Source organism: Macaca nemestrina, chromosome 1, assembly GCF_043159975.1.
Source record: "Macaca nemestrina isolate mMacNem1 chromosome 1, mMacNem.hap1, whole genome shotgun sequence".
Classification (NCBI taxonomy): Eukaryota; Metazoa; Chordata; class Mammalia; order Primates; family Cercopithecidae; genus Macaca; species Macaca nemestrina.
In genome coordinates, this window is record NC_092125.1 from 115,679,278 (window position 1) to 115,698,710 (window position 19,433).

The 19,433-nt window shown below is 34.4% G+C and overlaps 1 protein-coding gene across 4 annotated transcripts in view; it reads right to left on the reverse strand.

Annotated features, from left to right (window-relative positions):
• LOC105479101 (mannosidase alpha class 1A member 2) overlaps positions 1-19,433 on the reverse strand; it is a 168,703-nt gene that overhangs the window by 96,633 nt on the left and 52,637 nt on the right. For all 4 annotated transcript variants that reach the window (XM_011736913.3, XM_071092678.1, XM_071092275.1 and 1 more), the window contains exon 5: positions 18,543-18,623. In XM_011736913.3, coding sequence (XP_011735215.1) covers positions 18,543-18,623 — 81 coding nt within the window. The remainder of the gene's footprint in view (positions 1-18,542; positions 18,624-19,433) is intronic.

Sequence of the window (19,433 nt, forward strand, 5' to 3'; positions counted from 1 at the left end):
CTACATATTTGTTAATCACACATTTTTGTATCACATCTTTTCTACATATAAAATTACAAGTGATAAAATGACCTACAAATATAAACTTTTTCTCAATAGAAAGCATGCTCAATTCACTCCCAGAATAAACCAATAATATATTGTCTAATTTTCAGCTAAAAATATTGTGTCATTAATAGCAATTAACATATAAACAGTTATAGTAGACAGGTCTAAAAGAAAACAACACCCTGATGTCATTGAGAAAAAATCCCTCACATAGTATGTAAATCTTAATTTATTCACAAATATATAAACTCTTTAACAATATATTTTAGACTTATCTTCCCTCTTTTCAGAAAAATATTTTGGTAGGCAACAGCAAATTAGTTTTCAGTATGCAATGCAGGCAAATAATACAAAATCCAAACAGTATCAAAAGTAAAAAATTAAGTCTCTTTTTCAGTTCTGTCCCTCAGCCACACAATTCCTTTTATAACGCAACCACCTAGTATCTTCTTTGTATTTCGTGCCAAATCAGTTTCATGGTATACGTGGTTCCTGATCATGTCAAAGAAAATCCTCATTCCCAAACCCTCACAAAAACAGAAATTCTGTTGCAATTTACACACACTCAGAGTCTCTGTCTCTCTCTAACACAGAATATCACACATTCTGAATTTGCTTCTTTAACTTATTGTTTTGTGCCTTGGAGAGCTTTCCAAAGCAGCCTACAAATGGCTACCATCTCATTCTCTTTGGTGACTGCAGAATTTCCTCTTTTATGGATATACTGTAATTTATTTACTCAGTCCTCTATTAATGGACATTTGTTTCTACAGTATATGGCTATCTAAGATAAATTCCAGAAGTGAATTTGTTGTCTCAATTAGTATAAGCATTTGAAATTTTGGTAAGTTACTACCAATTTGCCCTTATACGTTTTACTAATTTACATTTCTACCAGCAATTTATGAGTGGCTCTTTCATGATATCTCCGTTAATACAAAAGTTATCAAACTGTTGACTACTACCCATCCGATGGTAGAAAAAGGATATTAACTCTCATTTCTTTTATTATGAATGTAACAGATACTCAAAACCCATTCAAATCCTCTTTCAAGCATACCTTCATGTATTGCACAGAATGGAAAATTATACATAACATTTGCCAGACTCCACTCCAGCTAAGGGGCTAGAATGACCAAGGCACTGCCAAGTATAAACAAGTATGTGACATTTAGAGTGAACAAGTGAGCACATTTGAAGCAGTGGTCACATGATGGGAGGCTGCTTGTCTTGGAAGCACTGTGGTGGAGGTATTTGATTCTTCTGTGGTAGTTCTAATAGACGTTCTAGTGACTGGTCTCTAGCTTCATAGATACCATAGGGGTAATGAAGACAATAAAACTGGTACTCATCAGCTACATCCTACGCTTAAGCATTTCTCCTGGCTTCAGGGATTCAAGTGTGTAACAAAAGTATCTGATTTCCTAACTTTCCCAAAGATTGTCAGCTGTTAGTAGCCTCAAATAAATCACTAGCTAAAATGGATTCTGGTTCCTGAAACTAGGACTCTTGACTGATAAAATGATGAAAGTAAATAAATTATTCGCAGGTTCAAGAGGCTCAAAAGTACTTAAAAGAAGACTTCCAAACATTTCAGTCATAGAAAAAGACTTTCATGTATTGATTGTATGTAAAATGTAAAACCTTCCAGTTATTTTTATCAGAATAAATTATAAGTAATGGAACTACACTAAAATCAGTCCTAGGTTTAGAAGAATTAGGATCAGAAGAATTGACCCTAGGTCCAGAAGAACTGGAAGAAATAAAATTTAACAGACACAATGTAGCAAGATTACGAAGAGCTTTAAAGTATAAGTAATGAAAGTCAGGCTGGGAGTGGTGGCTCACCCCTATCATCCCAGCACTTTGGGAGGCAAAGGTGGGTGGATCACTTGAGGCCTAAGGTTTGAGGCTAGCCTGGCCAATATGGTGAAACCCCATCTCTACTAAAAACACAAAAAATTAGCCAGGTGTGGTGGTGTATGCCTATAGTCCCAGCTACTCAGGAGGCTGAGGCCGGAGAATCACTTGAACCCGGGAGGTGGAGGTTGCAGTGAACCGAGATTACGCCACTGCACTCCAGCCTGGGCAACAGAGCGAGACTCTGTCTCCCAAAAAAAAAAAAAAGAAAAAGAAAAAAGTTAAGACAACAACACAATAGGTAACACAGAACCACTGTAGATTCTTGAGGAGGGAAGTGACATTAGGATCTATACATGCTTCTTATGCTTGTTTTATTTATTAGAGTACTTAAGTTACTAAGATAATATTTTTGCAGCCTATTCTCAATCAAGCAGTCAATGTGGGAGTGTTAAATAGAAGTCAACAGTTTAGAATCCTCAAGTCATTCCCTATCTCACTCAGAGCAAAAGCCACAGTCCTTAAAAAGGGTATATACCTATATCAAAGATGTATCCCCATAACCTTCTATGGCTTCACCCCCCTCCTTCATGCACTCTCCTTCATTCACTCTGTCCCTCACACACTCTACATCAGCTCCACTCACCTCTTTTGTTGTTCTCTAAGGATGCCAGGTATGTTTTCATTTCATCGTCTTTTCATTTGCTAGGCCTATTAAATGTTCTTACAAAAAATATCCTCACCTGCTAATCTCCTTCAGGTCTTCACACAAATGTTACCTTTTTATGGACTCCCTAACCACCCTATTTGAAATGTAAAATCCTTTATGCCCCATCCCGCTTTATTTTTCTCCTTGGGGGCTTATTGCTAACAGTGTATGCTCCATCATGTATAATGACAGAGATATGTGCTAAGAAATGCATCATTAGGTAATTTTGTCATTGTGCAAACATCATAGGGTATACTTACACAAACCTAGATGGTAAGGCCTACCACACACCTAGGTTATATGGTACAGTCTATGACTCCTATACTACAAACCTATATAGCACATTACTTTATCGAATGTTGTAGGTAATTTTAACACAATGGTAAGTGTTTGTTTACCTAAACATAGAAAAAGTACAGTAAAAATACAGAATACAAGATTAAAAATGGTATATCTGTACAGGACACTGACCATGAACAAAACCTGCAGGACTGGAAATTCTCTGGCGAGTCAGAGGATGAGTGGTGAGTGAATGTGAAGACCTAGGACATTATTGAACACTATTGTAGATTTAAACACTGTACACTTAGGCTACACTAATTTATTTTTTACAATTATCCTTCAAAATAATAAATTAACTTTGGCTTACTATAACCTTACTATATAAACTTTTTGGTTTTTTTTTTAAAAACTCTTTGACTCTTTTATAATAATGCTTAGCTTAAAAACACAAATATATTTTACAGCTGTACAAAAATATTTTCTTTCTTTATATCCTGATTCTATAAGCCACTTTCTATTAAAAAAATTATTTTTTTACTTTTTAAACTTTTTTGTTAAAAACTAAGACACAAACACAAACATTAGCCTAGGCCTACACAGGGTCAAGATCATTAAAATGCCCCTAGGAAATAAGAATTTTGCAGTTACATTATAATTTCATGGAACCACCATCATATCCATTGTTGACTGAAACACAGTTATGTGGTACATGACTGTATAAATGTATACACACACACTCTCTCACATATCTATCTTATTTATTCCCCACAGTAAAACATAAGACATGGGGTACAAGAATTTCTTTGTTTTAAATCTGTTTGTTCTCAATGCTTAAAACAGTGCATATAGCAGATGCTCAACAAGTATTGAATAAATTAAGACAAAAGGCGCAGAGATTTAAAATAAACAAATTATCTCCTCCCATTTCCATACCAACTCTACCCCCCTAATATGTGATATTGACAGGCAAGGGCTTTAAGGACTTTTTAATATGTTCTACAAAAATGTTGAGATGATGATGATGATGATGATGATGATGATGATGATGATGACAAACATATTAACTCATAATCCTCACAACAAGCCAGTGAGATAAGTATTAATTTTGCCCCCATTTCACAGAGTAGAAAAACTGACATAAAATGAATAAGTAATATATTTCCCAAGGTCAGACAGGTAGTTAAGCAGTTAGTCTGAATTTAAACCCAGGCAGTCCAGCTCTAGAGTCCATGTTCTTGACCACGCACACACACATGCATGTGCACACACATGCATACACACACTCCTACACCTTGCATTATCTAATCTTAATTTTTATAGTTAATAAATTCCTCAAAAATATTCTATTAATTGATGTGTATACCTCTTTGTCTTTTATCTTGTATCTTCCCTCTTGAATGACAGTTTGTCTAATATAAAATTCTGGGTTGGTAGCTATTTTATTTCAGCAGTTTAAAGATACTACTCTAAAATCTTCTGACATAAATTGCTACTGAGAACTCCACTGACAGCTGTCATTCTTTTTTAAGTAATCAGCCCTTTCTCTTTGGTAGCTTTTAATATTTCTTCTTTGTTCTTGATTATCTTTTCACATATTATTTGTTCCATTAAACTCATCCGAGACTTCTACCAAATCTTCTCTGAAACCTCTCAATGTACCTTCATCTCTCAACTCTTTTGCTTATTTTCCCTCTTTCACTCTCTATACTGCATTCTGGATAAATTTTTCAGTATCACCGTGAGCACGTGTACCCTTAAAGGCTAGATGGCTGTTCCTCAGGACCAAGTGGAGGTCACTGCAAAACTGAGGGTTAACACAAAGAGACAGAAACATATTCACACACACTTCCCTCTTAAAATGAAACTGCAAATAATAATTTTAAAACTCATAATGAAATCTAAGATTTTATTATACTTGCAAGCTAATAAGTCAGCCTGCCACAATTTCATAAATGTTGGCAGAAGACACAAGACTACTGGGTCAGAGTTAAAAGACTTTATTATTTATAGTAAAGTAGCAGCCAAAGCTTCAAGTTCATTCGCATTGACTGTATATGCCCCACCTCCATCCCGATTGCACTGGGATGATGCACAGGGCCCATGATGAATGCCTGCACACACAGCGGGTTACATTATAGGAGAACATTCAGCTTGTGGTATCTCTTCTATAGTAAGTGACAGTAAGCCTGTTTATCCAGGGTAAGACATTACCTCATCCCTACAAGCACAATTGTGATTATACGGGTAAAGAGCAGTCAGGGACTTGCATTCCTGGTACATCTGGCACAATGTGCAGGGAGGGATATGCTCAGGCCCCAATGTTGGATTGCTTTTCTAAGACTTCACATCAGCAAGGGGAGTCCCGTCCTATAGCAGCAGCTGGATCCATTTGGAAGTTTCTCCAATACTCGTAGAACCAGCTTTATCACCCTCAAAGACATCAGTAACTATCACCCACCCCAAAGACATCAGCACCAGCAATAACCTGCTAGCCCACTCTCATCAGAGGTCTGAGTTTCAGCTTTGGATACTCCTTCCTCTTAAAGTTTCTAAGTTTTACTAATTAAAACCTCTTCCCCATCTTATGCCAACCCTGTTTGCTTCCTGTAGGAGCCACCTCTGTGATTCCTATATTCTTTTTAATCTAGCATTTACCTAGTTAACAACTTTATACCTAATTAAACTTCACATTAAATTTTCTCTGTTCAAGTAACTAGATGGATTGTCTCTTAACTAGACTTTTGACAAATAAATAATCCATATATATATATTTTTGAAATGGAGTCTCACTCCGTTGCCCAGGCTGGAATGCAATGGCGCGATCTAGGCTCACTGCAACCTCCGCCTCCCGGGTTCAAGTGATTCTCCTGCCTCAGCTTCCTGAGAAGCTGGGATTACAGGCGTCTGCCACCATGCCCAGCTAATTTTTGTATTTTTAGTAGAGACAGGGTTTCACCATGCTGGCCAGGCTGTCTAAACTCCCAGCCTCAGGCGATCCGCCCGCCTCGGCCTCCCAAGTGCTGGGATTACAGGCATGAGCCACCGCGCCCGGTCGATAATCCATATTTTATCATCTATTACAAAATATTTGCTTAGTTTAAAAAGTAGAAAAACTAAAAAATAAAGTTTAAATCATAAACACTTCCTCTATCTTGAACCAAATACTGTTAACGTTTTTGTGTATTTCCATGCCTTTTTTCTATACATAACATACAATTAAGTAGCTGGATTTTTATTCCACGTTTGGCTGCTACTGACATAAAAACACAAGTAACTTTTCCAGTTTTACAAAATTATCTATTTTACTATATCCATATCCTCTCCTTTTTATTCACTCGTCAGCCTATTCCAACATGGCTTCTGCTGCCATCATTTCACTGAAATAGATCTTAACTAAGGATTGACCACACATGTGAGCAAAAGCATTTTCAGTTATTATTGATGAGTTCTTCCTTAAAATACATTCTTCCTTTGTGTTCAGTAATCCTATCATCTCCCTGCTTCCTTTGGTTTATCCTCATCTATCTGGCCTTTGATGTTGTATTTCTTGGGGCTTGATTCTAGGCCCCTTTCTCTTCCTATCCAAAATTGTCTCTCTAGACAATTTCACAATGTGCTTGATTTCAATTATCAGCTACCCAGCAACTGACTCCCAAATTTATATCTCTAGTCAATAGTTTTCCATTGAGCACCAGACCCATTACATGTCTCTACTACTTATTTTTGCTCAAATATAACAAAATCTCCTCAAACTCAAAATACCTAAAATTAACTCATGATCTCCCCCCTCTAATCTAGTATTCTTTAAGTATTTGCTATTTAATAACTATCCTACCATCAATCTAGCACCAAAAACAGAAACCTGAGAGACAAAATCAATTCCTTCTGTCTTATATTCCCCTCCAAATATCACCCAATCCTTTTAAATTTATATCCAAAATACCCTGAAATCATTTATATCTCTCGTCTCTACAACATCATCTTAGTACAAGTTGCCATTATTTCTTGGCAAAATACTGTAATGACTAGCTGACTGAATGGATACACACACACACACACACACACACACACACAAAGCTGTAACCAACTACTGGTCTATAACTTGCTTTAGTCACTGAATATATCAAGCACATTTTTCCTAGTTAAAATATATCAATTTAGGTTTATAGTTGAACATTATCCTACGGTAACAGATATATCAATTTATTCAGTCACTCTCCTGTGGATGAATATTCAGGTCTTTTTCAAATATTTTCTACTACAAACAGTACTGCAATGAAACATCCTTTCGAGAATACCCTTGTGTATGTACTCTGTTACTTCTAGATAAGAGATTCCTAGAAGTGGGTCGCTGGGTCAGAGTATTTTAAATGTTAAATATTTACTTCACACAGCCAAATTATTTTCTGAAAAGATAGTATCAATTTATATTCTAACAGTTTATCACACATTTGTTAAAATGCAAAGTATACATTTAATTACATATTATACATACAACACAGGTACATTTTATTGCATATAAGTTAACTTCAATAAGGTCTTGAAAGTCTCTACCAGGCAAAGAATGTGGAAGAGTGAGAGACTATTACAGAGAGAAAATCATGATATAGCTCTATAAACACAGGGAGATAAAACAATGTGGTCTAAATAAATAGTTTCATAATACTGTGGTTTAATATAAGTGTTAAGTCCGGAAAATCTTAGGAAATAGTAAATAGGTCCCTCAGACGATCTCTTTTACAGCTTTTGACCTCTTTAGAAAGTACTCCCTCTACTTTCTATGGAAACTGTCATTCTATCTGTCTGACAAACAAGAAACTCCATTCCATCTATTACCTTAAAGCTGCTGCAAATGCCATATAATCACGTTTCCAAGCCTCCTCTGCCACTAAAGTAGTAAGCAACACGGCCTTTGTGTTATCACTCAGGGGCATGCAAATTAGGTTGTAAGGGGAAGTTACAGACAGGAGATGGTGGGAAATTCATTTAGCCATTCAGCTAACAGGTAGTGGCAAGTTCATCTCATTTCCAAAAATTTTTAAGGACAGTATCCAGTAACAGTGGGGCCATCAGTGCAAACTGCAACGTGTACGCAGTTAATAACAAATCAGTATTGCGATGGCATTCCTGGCTACACAGAATTTAGAAAAAAAGGAGATATACAACTGTCATTATTTGCAGACAACATGACTGTGTATCTCAGAAATCAAAAGGAATCTAGTCAAAAGGAATCTAGCAAAAAAACTATACAAGTGAATATGAGCAAGGTATTTTTCTTGCTTTCTTGCAATGCTAAGATTTTCAGTACAATGCTAAATGTAAACAGTGAAAATCGAACACCTTCCTTTATTCCAGATCCTTGGGTAAAAACACTTTAATATTTTATAATTAACATACAGTTTGCTGTAGAGTTTTCGTAGGTGTCCCTTATCAGAATGAAAAATAATAATTACCTTCTAGTACAGGTTGAGTAGCCCTTATCTGCAACGCTTAGAACCAGAAATGTTTCCAATTTTGGATTTTTTTAAATTTTGAATTATTTGCATTACACCAATTTAGCATCTCTAGTCTGAAATCCTGAACACTACAACGAGCATTTCCCTTGCGCTCCATGTTGGTGTTCAAAAAGTTTAGGATTTTGGAGCATTTCAGGTTTTTGGATTGAGAATAATCACGCTGTACTAGTTTACTGAGAGATTTTCATCATGAATGGGTGTTGCATCTTGTCAAATGCTTTTACTAAATTTATTGCAATAATTACACGATTTTTCTCCTTTATTCTGTTAATTAATATGATTAATTACATTAACGGCTTTTTCAAATGTTTAACTTTGCTTTCCTAACAAAAAACGAACTTTTTCTTTATATATTATCTTTTATATTATATAAAAAGATATATAAAAGGTATCTTTTATACATCTTTTTAAATTCTTATGTATTATATATATCTTTTATATTCTTACTAGCTATGCTTTGCAAATATTAATAGTTTGCTCAGGATTCTTGCTAATGTACTCAAAAAGTATACTGGTCTGTAATTTTCTCTTGCTATATTGCCTTTCAGGCTATGATGTTAGTGCTATGCTGGCCTCTGAAGTATAGTTGCAAAATGTTCCCTATTGCTCTGTGGAAGAATGATATTTCTTTCTTATTTGATATAATTCACCAATAAGGCCATTTAACTTGGAGTTAATTTTGTGAAATAGCTTTTTATTATGAATTCAATTAATACTACAAATGGCATACTTCTTGCTTTACTTTGACTCAGTTTCAATAAGATTGTTTTAGAAAATCTGTTTTGTCTACGTTATTAAGTTTTGCAAAAAAACTGCTTATAATATTCCATTATTATGCCTTTAATGTATGTGGAATCTGCAATGATGATAGCCTTTTATTGGCAATACCATTTGCTCCTCTATTGGTAATCTGTCTTCTGTTATTTCTTGATCAATTTAGCTAAAAAGGTTTATCAATTCTGTGGATACTTTGAAAGAATCAACTTTGTAATATTTTCAATTTCCTTTGTATTTGCTTACTTGATGTCTATTTATTAACATATTGCTTAATTTTCAAATATTTGAAGTTTTTCCTGATGTCTATTATTGATTTCTAATTTAATTCCATCAGATCTAAGATCGTGCTTTTTTTGTTGTTGTTTGTTTTTGAGAGACAGGATTTTGCTCTGTTGCCCCAGCTGAAGTGCAGTAGTGTGATCACAGCTAACTGCAGACTCAACCTCCCAGGCTCAAGTAATCCTTCCAACTCACCATCCTGAGTAGCTGGGACTACAGGTACATGCTACCACACTCGGCTAATTTTTGTATTTGTTGTAGAGACGAGGATTTGCCCTGTTTGCCCAGGCTGGTCTTAAACTCCTGAGCTCAAGCAATCCACCCACCTCAGCCTCCCAAAGTGCTGGGATTACAGGCATAAGCCACTGCACCTGGCCATACTGTGTACTATTTCTAATTTTTTTAATTGACTGTGTTTTATGATCCAGCATATGACTTATTTTGATAAACATACCATGTGCACTTGAAAAGAAAGTGTATTCAGCAGTTGTTGAGTAAAGTGCTCTATAAATAAATATCAATTCATTTAAAATAGTTCATAGTGTCACTCAAGACTTCTACATCATCTTTTTCTGTCTGCTTATTCTATCAATTTAAGAGAAGAATGTTGAAGGATCCAACAATCTTTGTGGAATTACCTTTTTAATAAAAAATTAAAAAGGAATCTCCTTTTAATTCTTCCATTTGTGATTCATACATTTCAAAGCTCTGTTGTTTGATGCCTACACATTTGCTTATGTTTTAATGTTGTGATTATGTCTTTCTAATGAACAGAACCTTTTTTCATTATGAAAGGTCTCCTCTTGTCTCTGACAATACTTTTCATCTTGAAGTATAGTTTAATATTGATGTAGTCAGGCCGGGCGCGGTGGCTCACGCCTGTAATCCCAGCACTTTGGGAGGCCGAGGCGGGCGGATCACAAGGTCAGGAGATCGAGACCACGGTGAAACCCCGTCTCTACTAAAAATACAAAAAATTAGCCGGGCGCGGTTGTGGGCGCCTGTAGTCCCAGCTACTCGGGAGGCTGAGGCAGGAGAATGGCGTGAACCCGGGAGGCGGAGCTTGCAGTGAGCCGAGATCACGCCACTGCACTCCAGCCTGGGCGACAGAGCGAGACTCCGTCTCAAAAAAAAAAAAAAAAAAAAAAAAATATTGATGTAGTCATTTAAACCTTTCTACACTTGCTGTTTATATATTATGTATCTTTTTTCTCACCCATTTACTTTCAACCTATTAAGTGTGTCTTTTTTAGACTGTGAATAGTTTGGTCTTGCTTTTATGTCATTTTAACTATTTTTGCCTTTGACTTAGAATATTTCATTCATTAAAATTTAATGGCATTATTGATATTACTGGATATAGGTATATGATATTATTTTTTGTTTTCTGTTCGCCATTTCCATTGCTTTTTGTTGTTGTCTTCTATTCCTTCCTGTTTTTTTAATTCGAATATTTTCTAGGCAGGGCGCAGTGGCTTTCACTTGTAATCCCAGCACTTTGGGAGGCCAAGGCAGGAAGATCTCTTGAGCCCAGGAGTTCAGGACCAGCCTGGGTAACATGGAGAGACTCCATCTCTACAAAAAATAAAATAATTAGCCAAGCATGGTGGTGTGCACCTGTGGTCCCAGGTACTCAGGAAGCTGAGATGCAAGGATCACTTAAGTCCAGGAGGTTGAAGTTGCAGTGAGCCGTGATCACACCACTGCACTCCAGTCTGTGATCACACCACTGCACTCCAGTCTGGGTGACAAGAGTGAGACTCTGTCCTCCAAAAAAAAAAAAAAAAAATTGTAGAATTACAGTTTATTGGTGGTTAAGCTACATGTGTTTGCAACATTTTTCTTTAATGTTTGTCCTACGGATTAATTATGACCTTAACTTTTCACAGACTATTAAGAGTAATATGGTGTAACTTCATATAAAATCCCTTACAATCTTAGAGTTCCATTTCCTCCCTCCCTCTTTTATTCCATAGCTGTATTGCATCCATGTATGTTATAAACCCAATATAAAACGCTATGGATTTTGCCATAAGCATTCGTGTAATTTTAAAGAACTTTTGAAAAAGTAATCTCTGTGGTTTCTGATGAGTATTAAACTTTTCTCTTTGTATTTGGCTTTCAGCTGTTTGTTTAGGATCTAATTAGCTCCTTGAAATTCAGGTCTACCACCAAATATAGAAAAAATATAGTCAATATTTCTTCAACTATTTTTTACAGCTATTTGCTCTCTTCATACAAGATTCCAATTATATGTATGATGGAATACTGTCCTACAAGTTTCTGAAGCTCCATTCATTTAAATATTTAATTCTCCTTCACACTGGATAATTTACATTGATCTACCTACAAGTTCACTGACTCTTACCCTTCCAGTGACAACAGTCAACACGATGACTTTTTGTTTTAAACACTGAAGTTTTCATTCTAGAATTTCCATGTTATTTCATTTCTGATGAGATTTTCATCTATTTGGTCATTTCGGAAATATTTTCCTGTATGTCTCTGAGCATAGTTATAACAGTTGCTTTAACATCCTTGTCAACTAATGCCAGTATCTGGGTTACCTTAGAACAGGTCACCATTGATTGACTTTTGGGGAAAAAAAATGGATCATTTTCCCTATTTTTTCATACATTGAGTAATTTTTAAACGGTATCCTGATCACTGTGATTGATAGGCTTTAGAGGAAGCTGATTGTTATATCTTCTGAGAAGTGCTCATTTTTTGTTTTAAAAAGCACTTAAATTTGTCTGAACTCAAAATCTAACAATGAATCCAAGAGCTATGACAGCCTAGTATATGTATATAATTGGAATCCCAGAAGTGGGGTATGGGGCTCTTGCAATACATAAAAAGATACTACATGTAAAGGAACAAAGAATTAAAGCAGATTTCTCATCAAACTACGCAAGCTATAAGATAATGTAGTGACATTTTTAAAGTATTGATAAGAAAAAATACAGATGGTCCCTGACTTACAATAGTTTGACTTAGGATGGTTCAACTCATGATTTTTCAACTTTACAATGGTATGAAAGCAATAAGCATTCAGTAGTAACTATACTTCAAGTGCTCATATGGCCATTCTGTTACTCATTTTTAGTATTCAATAAATTACACAAGCTATTCAACACTTTACTATAAAATGGGCTTTGTGTTATATGAATTGGCCCACTGTAAGCTAATGTAAGTGTTCTGAGCATGTTTAAGGTAGGCTAAGCTATGATGTTTGGTAGGTTAGATGTACTAAATGCATTTTCAACTTAGGATGTTTTCAATTTGCAATGAGTTTATCAGACATAATCCTATGATAAGTCAATGAGCATCTGTATTTTTAAAAACAATAACTGAGAATATTTTAGAAAATAATTAAAGCTATCAACCCACAGACCCCAGCAGCTCAAAGAACCCCAAGCAAAATAAATAGTCCTACTCATGCTACCGCCGCAAGACATATACACACACAAAGTAAAACTACTCAGACTCTTCATACAAAATAAAATATGAACAGAAAATTTTAAAGGCAGTCAAATTTTTAAAAAGACCTATTACATATAGAGGAATAAAGAATTAAAGGAGATTTCTCATCACAAACTATGCAAGCTATAAGATAATGCAGTGACATTTATAAAGTGTTGATAGGAAAAATGTCTACCTAAATTTTATACCCAAAGAAAAACTTTCAAAAATAAAGCGGAAATAGACTTTCAGACTAATAAAAACTAAAAGAACTCACTACCAATAGACCTATACTATAAAAAATGTTAAACGAAGCTCTTACCACAGAAGAAATAAAACACCTGAAAAACCTGAAAAATCAGAAACCTGAACCTGCAAAAAGACCAACAAAACTGACTGAAATGAAGACAAACAAAAAGGCATTTCTTTTATTTTTAATAGTTCTAAATAACCGACCACCTAAGGTAAAAATGGTAGCAATGTATTATGGATTTGCAGCATAAAACTGAAATCTATAACAACAACACCACATACAAAAAGAGACAAAGAATATTGTTAGCTATAGGCTTTTTGTAGATGCCCTTTATTACCTTGAGAAAGGTCCCTTCTACTTCTGGTTTGCTGCGAGTTGTTATCATGAACAGATGTTACATGTTGTCAGATGTTTTTGCGGTATGTAATAAGATTATATGATGTTTCTCTTTAGTCTGTTGACATAGTGAATTATATTGGTTGATTTTTGAACATCAAACCAGACTTGCATTCTTAGGAAGAAACCCCACTTGGTCATGCTGTATTATCCTTTTTATATATTGCTAGATTTGATTTTGTGATATATTGTTGAGAATTTTTTGCATCTATATTCATATGAGATACTGATCTATAGTTTTATTTTAACACCTCTGTGTGTGTGTCACATAGGATTAATGCTGGCCTCATAGAATAAGCTGAAAAATTGTTTGCTCTTCTTTTTTTTCTGGAGAAATTTACATATAATTGATATTAAATATTTGGTAGAATTGGCCAGTGAAGCAACTTGGGTTTGGAGTTTTGTTTTTTCCTTTCCAAGTTTTAAAACTATGCACTTTTTTTTATAGATACAGGTCTGATCCTTCCCCCTTCCCTCCCCACTTCACCCTCCTTTTCTTCCTTCCTCTTTCCTTCTCCCTTTCCCTTCTTCTCCCTTCTCCCTCCTTTTCTTCCCTTCCCCCTCTCCTGTTTTGTCTCCTTCTTTTGGAAAAAGAAGTCGGTTTTATTTCTCTTGGCAGAGCAATGCATGAAGGTGACTATTTCCTGACCCCATGTATCCTTACATAAAGATGTCCTTCAAATATGTCCAGTTATCTGCCACATTTCAGTGTTAGAGAATTGGCAGTTAGCAGATGAAGCAACTCAGGACGATTCTTAAAGACATTTTTGTGGGGAGGAAGTTTTGGGTCAAGTGGAAAAGATGAGACCCAACATAAATGTTCCATCCTTCCCGGGGAAACCTAAATCCCAAAGGTTTTATAAGGAAAGGCACCTCTCTGAGTGACGTTTGAGAGAAAGAGCCCAGACTTACTGTTTGTATGTAAGGCTGAGGTAGACAGAGGATGGGGTAAGCAATAGACTACAGACTCAAGGCAGAGGAGTGAAACACATATAGTAGAGCTGAGGGGACTGAAAGAGACTAGGGGTCCAAGTCATAAATCCCACTCCTTCCCAAGTCATGAGCAAAAGCTCTCCCTCTGGGACTAGTTTTTCCAGGAACTATCTTCACTCCAGGGCACAGAAAGGACAAACCAGGCAAAAATCTTATGGGTACAAAAGGTTCTGGACAGTTAAAGTAGCAGACCAAGAGAAATAATAAACATTTATGGATCACAGTACTTTTGAAGCCATATGCCATGATCATGGTAGAGAATAAAGCTATGACTGCAATTCCTAGGATCAGGAACCAGGCAAGGATGCCTACTCCACCCATTACTATTCAACTTCGTAGTAGAGGTCCTAGGCAATGCAGTAAGGCAAGAAAAAGAAAAGAACCACACAAATAAAACCATTCTCTGCCTCAGGAGAAGGGGTAGGAAAATAACAAAAATAAATAAATAACCATTCTCTACACAGAAAAATAAAACTCATCTCTATTTACTAATGACATGATTGTTTACAAGGTATATCCCAAAGAATTCATTAAAGTATATTTGAAAGCTACTAGAATTAATTAATGAGGTTAGAAAAATCAGAGGATAAAAAGTCAATATAAAAATCAATTGTAGAAGGCTGAGGCAGGAGAATCACTTGAACCCGGCAGGCGGAGGTTGCGGTGAGGCAAGATCACGCCATTGCTCTCCAGCCTGGACAACAAGAGCAAAACTCTGTCTCAAAAAAAAAAAAAAAGAAAAGAAAAGAAAAAAAGAAAAATCAATTGCGTATTGCACAACAATGCAAATGTTATTTTTAATGCCACTGAACTGCACATTTAAAATGGTTAAAATGATAAATTTTATGTTGTGTACCTTTCAGCACTTTGTTTTTAAATGAAAGCATTACAAAGTTACCTAGAAGAAACAAAAAGTCCTGAGCCAGCTGAGAATTTAAGTCTTTATTAAAAGTTTTTTTTAAATATCAAATGTATTTATATATACTGACAATGAACAATGGGAAACTAAAATTTAAAATACAAAACTACCAAAATCATGAAATATGTATAAATTTATCAAAATACATGCAAGATCTGTATGCTAAAAACTAGAAACACCAATGGAAAAAAAATAATTAAATAGATGGAGACATATACCATATTCATGGATTGAAACACTCAATACTGTGAAGATGTCAAATCACTCAAAATTTATAATCTCAATTGAAATCCCAGATTATTTTATAGAAATCAACAAGCTGATTCTAAAATGTACACAAAAAGGAAAAGTAACTAAAAGAGCCACAACAATTTTGAAAAGGAATAAGGTTGGAGGACTCATACAACCTGATTTCAAGACTTTCTATAAAGCCCTAATAATGAACACAACGTGGTAGTACCAAAGACAGACACATAAATCAAGAGAACAAAACAGAATGTCTAGAGTAGACCCACACATACATAATCAACTGATTTTCAACAAAGGTACTATGTCAATTAATGAAAAAGTAGTCTTTTCAACATCCATACAGAAAAAAAATAGACTTCAACTTACACCTCACAGTGTATATAGAATTTAACTCAAAATCAATTATAGACTTAAGAATACAAATAAAGTAAAATATAATACTTTTGGAAGAAAACTTAAGAGAAAATCTTTGTGATGTTGGATTAGGCAAACATTTCTTAAAATACCAAATGCATGAACCATAAAAGACAAAATTAGTAAACTGTACTTTCAGATTAACAACATCCATTATTCAAAAGACACTGTTAAATCACTGAAAAGACAAGCCACAGATAGAGAAAATAATTGCAAATGTACAGATTATAAAAAACCTATGTCTAAAATATGTAAAGAACTATCACAATTTATTAATTCAAAAAAAACCAAAAATTTTTAAATAGGCAAAGGATTTGAACAGCTAATTCAAAAAATATGCGTGACAAATAAACACAGGAAAAGATGCTCAACATCACTTGTCATCAGGGAATGCAAAATAGAACAACAGTGAGATATTACTACACATCTATTAGAGTGGCTAACAATAATAAAGAGACTCACAATACAAAGTACTCGCAACAATGAGAGGCAATTTTTGGAAAAGAATCTGACAGTTTCTTCCAAAGTTAAATACACACTTAACCTTCGACTCAGTAAATCCCATTCCTATGTATTTATCCAAGATAAATAAAAATTTATTTTCCCACAGAAATCTATAGGCAAATGCTTACAGCAGGTTTATTCATAATCTCCAAAACTGTAAATAATTCCGCCGATAAATATATAAAATGCATAATGGAGTACTGTAATACAGTAAAAAGGAATAAACTACTAATACATGGATAAATCTCAAATGCATTATGCTAAGTAAAAGAAGCCAGCATTCTTAACTGTAGAGACAGAAAAGAGATCAGTAGTTATCAGGGGCTGGCAACAGGATAGGGTAATTGTAAAATGGTAAATGGAAATTTTCTAGGATACCAAAATTCTGTATCTTGATCGTGCTGGTGATTACAAGACTATGCACTGTAAAAACTCGTAAAACTATATGCTGAATTTTACTCTACATAAATAATACCTCAATAAAACTCACTAAAAATATCAATTAATTCACAATGATTTTATTCCTATAAGCCAGGTTAGAGTTTCTCAAAATATAGAACCAATGTTTCCAAAATCACCTTTAACAAGGAGTATTTGGCACAAACAACGTAGGATAATGCTCTCCACGCTAAACCCAGTGAATCAGTCCTTCGGGTAGGGCTTGGAATCCTCATTTTTATAAAACACCCTATGTGATTCTAACACATACTAAAGTTTGATAACCTCTTGGCCAGAGTATAAACCAATTTTTTTCTATTTTATTAAATGTGAATTTAAATGTTCTGACTATAGAAATACAGGTTAGAGGTATAAACAAATCACACAATATAATTTGACAATAAAATTACACATTAAGATAAATGTAATCGAATATTATATATTAAATACCAGCATCTTTAAACATATTTCTTCTTAAAAAAATAGTAGTAAATAGGTCACTCTTTACACATAAAAGAACAACAATATATGAAATATAAAGATAAAAGTATATAAAGTCATAAAAATCCAGATGAAAATGGGAATTTTTGTTTTGTAATAACACAGACATAGGAAAGGGTTTCTAAGGACCAAAATCTAGAAGCCATAACAGTGGGGGAAAAAATCCTTTAAATGATTACTTTAACGATAACAAAAAAAATTAAATAAAATATGGATAACATAGATATATATCTTTATAATACATATAACAAAAGATAAATTTTCTTAAATCTACAAACAGCTCTTACAAATTGTCTAGATCAAAACACCAATTCTAAAATATGGGTGAAACAGCTTCTCAAAAAACAAAGAAATTACTTATAACCTCTTCCTTTAGTTTCTCTTTCTCCCTCTCTTCAACGTCATTCTTTAACCTATTTGAATAGTAAAAGGGAATTTCCTACACCCAATTCTCCATCACCTTAAGTCTCAAGTGTCTCCATGTGTTCTGTACCAAGATTTCCAGAGAGGAGAATTCAGAGTTGTTATTATTTACAGCCAAAAAACTGCATTCAATTTCCAAACAGTAAGTTTTAATTATTAATTTTTTGTCTTACGAGGATCCATATTAATTCTTTCTGATTCATTATTTAATTTTGTCCTTATTAATTTCCCCCCTTTACTTGGACCATGGAATTAATTGCAATAGCAAAATCCTGGAGAAGGATCACTCTTGCAAAGGAGACACGGTTGTATATAAAGCTCGGATCTGTAGTTTTATTGAGATTCTCAAAATGGAAAAATTATTATTCCCAAGGAATAGTTCTGCCTGAAGCATCCAGTTCTAGACTGGTTGAATATTACCAATTTAGAAAAATAATACGCTTCTAGGGAAATTGTTCATTTTATTAAATTCCAACCCTTCCCTCCAAAACAAACAACGTGTTGCTTGATTTTGCTCACCTCCTCTCCTGATAGGTAATATGCTGCAAGTAGGCCTCCAATAAATCGAATGTTGACTTCAAACACAGACACCTCTGAATTCTGTGAAAAAATATTGAAAATATTCACAAATACGTAATGCTTTATAGTTTTCAAAACATCAATACTTCATTTGTTTTTCACAAACACCCTATGAAAAATATTTTTCTACTTTCTGCATCTTCATTTCTCATGCAACTGCAATCTCTCCTCTCATTTGTTAATGTTACTGAAACTTCTCTACTACTGTCACCACAGCTCCCTAATTGCCAAAATCAACAAGCCATTTTTTACGTACCTTACACAGTACTGTGAAATTATCAAGATATTTAATACTGTTAACTATTGCCCTTTCTCATGAAAGCCTTCATTTCTAGAATTCTGGGTCATGATTCCAGAATAGCACTCTTTACTGGTGGTCCTTTTTCTTATGTTTTAATCACTACAGTATAATTTTTACTTCTCTCTCTCCTCCTGGATTTTAAGTATTTTTCCTAGAATATATATATAATAAATTTAAAGGAGGCACCAAAAAAATGGCAGAATGATGGGATTATTCAATAATAATGTTGAGAAAATTGCCTCCTGGGGAAGAAATTAACATAAATACTAATTTCACAAATATCAAAATGAAATCTAAATTATTTAGAAATAAATGTTAAAAAAAATTTAAAAAGTAGAAGTGTTACAATATATAAATTTCCTTGAGAAAGCAGGTACTTAAGCATAAAACCAACAGTTTTGATACATTGATGACAGACATGAAATTTTTCTAAAATGCAAATTACCTATAAGAAAAAGAATCATGAACAAAATTAAATGGCAAACAGATGGAAACAGCACAAATATAGCAATATTAATAACCTTACTAAA